General features: G+C 44.1%; 1 protein-coding gene across 1 annotated transcript in view; it reads right to left on the minus strand.

Moving 5' to 3' along the window:
* Positions 1–3,246: 3,246 nt before the first annotated feature.
* The window catches only part of Lsm5 (LSM5 U6 small nuclear RNA and mRNA degradation associated), a 4,057-nt gene continuing 1,023 nt past the window's right edge, over positions 3,247–6,280 (minus strand). Inside the window, exons 2-5 of the mRNA XM_013035124.1 lie at positions 5,500–5,595; positions 5,183–5,210; positions 4,037–4,109; positions 3,247–3,501 (exon numbers count right to left, since the gene is read on the minus strand). Coding sequence (XP_012890578.1) covers positions 3,469–3,501; positions 4,037–4,109; positions 5,183–5,210; positions 5,500–5,595 — 230 coding nt within the window. The 3' untranslated portion in view covers positions 3,247–3,468. The remainder of the gene's footprint in view (positions 3,502–4,036; positions 4,110–5,182; positions 5,211–5,499; positions 5,596–6,280) is intronic.

Genomic DNA, 6,280 nt, shown 5'->3' on the forward strand with positions numbered 1-6,280 from the left:
CCATGTAACTGACGCCATGATGGAAGTTTACATATGTGATTTCCTCAACCCTAAAAGGTGGTTATTCTTTATTACATTCAGATCATGAAAAAGAGGTGAGCAGGGTTAAGCAGCTCAATCAAAATCACAAGTAACAAATGTTAATAGGACTGGGGCCCATGGGTCTGACTCTAGAGCTCACATATGAAGACAAACACTGAAGACAGTATTTCATGGTAAAGGTGTCTCACATAGAACACAAAATGGCCGGGTGCTGGTGGCTCACACTTGTAACCCTGCGGCGAACGCCTTCTCAGCCAGCGAGTAAAACGACCACCACACCAGGAGTCTTCTCAAATCACACTTTACTGGAGAGCTTTTTAGTTAATGGGAGAGCTTGAGCGAGAGACCCCGTGTACAAAAATGTGGCCGCTTATATAGGGAAAAAAGAACACGGGTCGTTCTATCATTGGTCGTTTGCCCTTTACCGTTATCAGGTGCCACGGGATTGGCTGGGGACTCCACTGGTCGTTCTATACCGTTATCAGGTGCCATCTTGTAATGGCGTTCGCCCCGGCTCCCCGCATAACCCTACTCAGGAGGCTGAGATCTGAGGATCGCGGTTCAAAGTCAGCCAGGGCAGGAATGTACGTGAGACTCTTATCTCCAATTAAACACCAGAAAAATGGAAGTGGCGCTGTAGTTCAAATGGTAGAGCACTAGCCTTGAACTGAAAGGCTCAGGGACAGAACCCAGGCCTAGAGTTCAAGAGCCATGACCAACACCACACACACACACACACACACACACACACACACACACACTGGATTATATGAATGAAAAATATATTTGCCTTTTAAAAAAGTGTGAGATGGTGGGTCCAGATCTTTATCTGTCTGGGTCCTATGACCCAGTAGTAGGAAGAAAGGATAGGTGCTCAGAAACCTACACACACACACACACTGGATTATATGAATGAAAAATATATTTGCCTTTTAAAAAAGTGTGAGATGGTGGGTCCAGATCTTTATCTGTCTGGGTCCTATGACCCAGTAGTAGGAAGAAAGGATAGGTGCTCAGAAACCTGAGTTCTAAGGGTTAGAGGTATGACTCCATGGTAGTGTGTTACCCTAGCAAGTGTTGAGTCCCTCAGTTCAAACCTCAGTACCACTCAAAGAAATCTGAGTTCCACTGGGGTCTGCAGAACCAAGGCACAGCTCCAGCAACTGTCTAATTCCACAGTGCCCTTGGGTGGCCAATCGATATCATGTATCACTTTTCTAAATTCAATGAAACACTAATATTAACCATTGTCAGGGTGGATGAAAATTTCCCAAGTGTGGCTTCTGTGTTCCTGAGTGCTTCTCCAAGCTAGAAGTGCCAGTTCACGGTATTTTCTGACCCAATGCTTTCTTGGTTCATGAGTAAATAATAGAGGATTTTGGAGGGCCCAGTACATAGTATCCTTATTACTTAGAACAATTGTTCCCAACCAGGGTGGCATCCTGACATCAAAGGACACTTGTCTGTGTCTGGAGACAGTTCTGTCACTGCTGGAAGGGGGTAAAGGATTTTACTGAATCACAGAAGCTGCTAGAATTCCAACAATGCAGATATCCTCAACTGAGAATTAACCAGAAAAATGTCAACAGCACCAAGGCTGAGACACTAATAGTCTGTAAACAAACTGCAGACACAAGTGTAAGCAAGAGTAAAACCACCACCTAATCTAAGACTAGACTTAGGCCCTGACTAATCTGTGGACAAATGGCCTCTCTTGCTACTATAGCCACTAGTGAAGCTAGGAACACAAGTTCCCTGTAGGTCACTAACTCCTAAGGAAAGAAAGTTAAGAGTTGATGGGCTGGGAAGGTGGCTCAGTGGTACAGCGCTTGCCTTGCATGCATGAGACCCTGGGTTTGATTCCTTAGCACCACATAAGCAAAAAAAAGAAAGAAAGAAAAAAAGCCGGAAGTGGCGCTGTGGCTCAAGTGGTAGAGTGCTAGCCTTGAGCTGAAGAGCTCAGGGACAGCGCCCAGGCCCAGAGTTCAGGCCCCACGACCAGACACCCCCCCCCCAAAAAAAAAAGGAAAAAGAAAGTAAGAGTTGAACTGACCACCCTGCTTCCCTGGTGGAGAGAAGAGGGGAGGCCACCATGACATCATCTGTGTTCCCCTCAAAGGGGAACAGAAAGAGCAAAGTATTCCTCCTAGCAAGTCAGTGGTAGCTGCTGTAACCTGCTCTTACTCCTCAAACTAGAGCTAAATCTTTTTCTTTGGTAATTCCTGGCAGGTTGAAATCTGTATTTACACTATGTAAACAAAATATGTATTACAAACCTGTGGCTTGTGTTGTTTTTCACTTGTTGGAGGCAACCCTAGCACTCCTAGGCTAAGGAACAATTAATGAGTTTGAGGCTAGCCTGAACTAATTTCATCTCAACAAAAAGTTAAAAGCCCTGTATGATTCATAAAATCTCAATGGGCTCAAACTAAAAGAAAACCTGGTATTAGGATTTCCTTATCACAGGTGCAGAGGAGAGAGGGAGAACATGGCGGGTGATGGCCAATTTGCAGCCGGTACTGTGGACGATGCTGCAGGGGGCAGGTGAGTACAAGCCTCCTGCTGACAACAGGACAAATCATGCCTTTGATATATGTGCTTTTGAATTTATTCTAAGAAAAATAAAAATATGTTAGTGACTGACTACTCTCGCCACAAGAACAGACTAAATAATTTATAGTAAATCCACTTAATCAAATAGTATGTACCTAAAAATGTTGAAGTATTTTAGATATATGGACAATTTACCACTTATACTCAAAAGTATTTACATGGAGGCTAAATATTCAGGAGCATTTCTCTATGACTACAGGCACAGTAACATGTACTTGAAAGGTCTAATGCAATACAAAGTGCAACAACTGCTTTTCCTTCTGCTCACCTGCATTCCGTGTCTTTAACTAAATCAAGTCAATCAAATAGCTATTACAAAACATCAGTTTGAACTGAATTTTCTAAGTAATCTTGTCAGGTTTTCTAAACACATCTGTTCAAAATCCAAGTCCATCATTTGTCTGAACAACTACTGACAAGTCAGTAAGTGAAGAAGCAAACATAAGCAACACGAGCCAGGGGCAGTAACCAGAGCCTCTGTCCTCCACTGCTTCAGTGTAATACATGCCACAGCAGGTTAACGACATGAGCCAGGTACAGTAGTAACGAGAGCCTCTGGCCACCATCACTTCAATGAATACATGCCACAGACAGTAACCAAAAACATCTTTATTTTGTAATCTTCAAAAAGCAAATTCTTCTTTTACCAAGGTACTCATGATTAACTTAGAAAAATGGCATATGATACACTGTCACACCATTTCCCTTCAACGGGAAACAGCATTTTAAAATATAAACATTAAAGGATTAAAAAAATCCCATTTGCTTGCCATTATAAGACAAAACAGAATCTAGGTAAGCCAAGGAAATCATTCATACTTCAGGTCCTTCTCCTCCAGGAACCAGCTGAATGAGGGAAAAAAATTCATTAGTAACACCACCATGTTATTAATGCTAATGACAGTTACTGATGCTATCCACGTTAGTAACCAACAAACCACCTTTGCCCTGGCCCACCCTCATAGTTCCCAGTCTGTCTGGTCATCGGTATCTATATTCAATTCCCTCACCAAGGGTTACCTGTGTTTAACAATGACTCCTGACAAAAGATTAAAAAACCCAAGCAAACGCAACTTTAGGCCAAATGCCTTTCTTTATTATTAAGTAGTCATACAAAGGGTTACAATTCTGTAAGTCAGGTTATGAGTACAAAGCTTCCTGGTCAATGTCACCCCTTCCTCCATTCCCCCAGCTTCTGTTTCTACCCTCAAGGCTAATGCCTATTCAACAGCTGCTTTAGGTGTGACCAACGAGAACCCCTCTCCCATCTTAAGCACTACAGTCCACCAGTGTTCAGGGAAGCAAACATTGCTTTTAGAATCCCTGCCTCCCAAAATGAGCCGACATCTAAGTAAAACAGCATAAGCATATTGTGTCTTACCATGGTTATATTATTTCCATTCAGCAATATCTGATCCAATTTAGTAATCCGTCTTCCTTCTGGTGTGATTTCACTAGTGAACAGATTAAACAGAGTCAGGATGAAATCAAAGCCAACATTTCAGAAATATTTTTCATCAAAAGTTATTCTAACAACTAGGTTGGGGTTAAGAGCACAGTCTTAGCATCTACAAGGTCCTGGATTCAATCCCCAGTAGATTATTCTTGTTATAAAATGAATGTGAGGTCAAGCATTGTATTAGTAGTTTTCAGAGACAAAAACTGTCCACTCTTCATTAGAGGCAAAAAAGGACTGACTGGCCTAAAATCCACACTACTGAAGCTCCTTTATAAAGAGAAACAAACTTGCCAAAGAAACCAAAAATGAATAAAACACACCTACTACTTCCCACTCCTCCACTTAAGCATCTGTAATCAACTCAGTTTTAAGAAAAGATATTGGTCATGATCTTTGTAATGAGAATAACTGAGCCATCACATCAAATACTCTCATCAGTTCCTTGATTTAACCCGAGCCTTAACATTGTTAGCTGTGTTCTGCACCTTTTACCTTAAAGCTTTGTCTGTACTAATGTCCTAAGAATTTACTAATAAAAACACTAGGGTGATCACTTTCTTTTTTTTAATTAGTAAGCTTTTTATTGCAAAAATACCATATAGAGTGGTTACAATTACATGAGCAAGGAAATGAGTGCATTTCTTATCAAACGTTGTTGCCTCCTCCTTTGTTTCCAAGGTGATCACTTTCTAATGCAATTTTACAAGCATCAGTAAATACTTTGTCTTTAAAGTAATTCTGACAGATAATCATTTCTCATCCATCATTTCCTTAAGAAACATACTAAAACTGCTTTTAAGGAAGGTGACAGTACCCCTCCTCCCCCACCTAATGAGTTTTTTTGGGGTCCGGTTGTGGGGCCTGAACTCTGGGCCTGGGCGCTGTCCCTGAGCTCTTCAGCTCAAGGCTAGCACTCTACCACTTGAGCCACAGCGCCACTTCCGTCTTTTTCCTTTTTGCTTATGTGGTGCTGAGGAATCGAACCCAGGGCCTCAGGCATGCAAGGCAAGCGCTCTACCACTGAGCCACCTTCCCAGCCCCACCTAATGAGTTTTTACTACTACTCACAATTCTGTGACATCTTCCAGCACCATATCTAAAATTTGGTGTTAAGAAAATAAATACACCAGGTTGAATTTACTCTAGCTTCTGTGGCTTGAACTCAGGGCTTAGCCACTGTTCCTTGGCTTTTTTCACTCAAACCTAACACTCTTAAGAGTGCAGTCACAGCTCCACTTATGGCTTTTTAGTGGTTATTCACGCATCTCACAGATTTTCCTGCCCAGGCTGGCTTCAAATTGTGCTCCTCAGATCTCAGCCTCCTGAATGGCTAGCCTTACAGGCGTGAGCCATTGCCACCTGGTCACTAGGTTTTAAAAGGATATTGACAAAGTCGTCGAATCCGAGAAGTGTGCCAACAATTTCCTTGTCACTCTTCATCACTATGTGAATTCTTGATCCTATGCATTTGTCTACGAGCTCTGCGGAGAGAAAGGGGCCATTCTACCCATTCACCGTTTTAACAGGATTGATGCCTACCGGCATTTGGTGAAGAGAAGCAGGAAAAGCATCCACGCCACAAATTCAGGTCTTCTTATACAAGTCTGTGTTCAGTCTAACGCCACAAATTCAGGTCTTCTTATACAAGTCTGTGTTCAGTCTAACAGGAGGGTTTCCCCTCGACATCCACTTACCTCGTTGGTAGCAATTGACTTGACTCTGGTTTTGTACTCAGATCATCTGACTAACATAGCAATGCGCCAACTTCCCTCTGACTCGACTCCCCTCCGTGAGGGTGGAGGTTGTGCTTATTTGGCCCACCGCCCTTTCCGGTGTCCCGGGTACACAGTGCCCGGCATCCACCCGGGGTCGCCAAGGCGTAGTGAGGCCTCTGAATGGAGCCATCAGGTCACGGCCACCGGCACCAGGCAGCTCCGTCTCTCCACCGCCCGCAGCATCTGGGGAGCGAGACCCCGTGTGGCCTCTCCCAGCCTCCCCACCGAGCAACGCCACCCGCTGAACTCCGACGGCACCGACACCAGTCAGCGCAGCGCCAGCCACAGGGCCGGCCGCGGCGACGCAGCGGGGAAGCGACGGCTGCGCTGCGGATGCAGCCGTGGAGAGCGGGGGCCGAGGCCGGGGAGAGCCGAGGCCAGGGAGAGCGGA

This window comes from Dipodomys ordii, unplaced genomic scaffold, assembly GCF_000151885.1.
Source record: "Dipodomys ordii isolate 6190 unplaced genomic scaffold, Dord_2.0 Scaffold205, whole genome shotgun sequence".
NCBI classification, from domain to species: Eukaryota; Metazoa; Chordata; class Mammalia; order Rodentia; family Heteromyidae; genus Dipodomys; species Dipodomys ordii.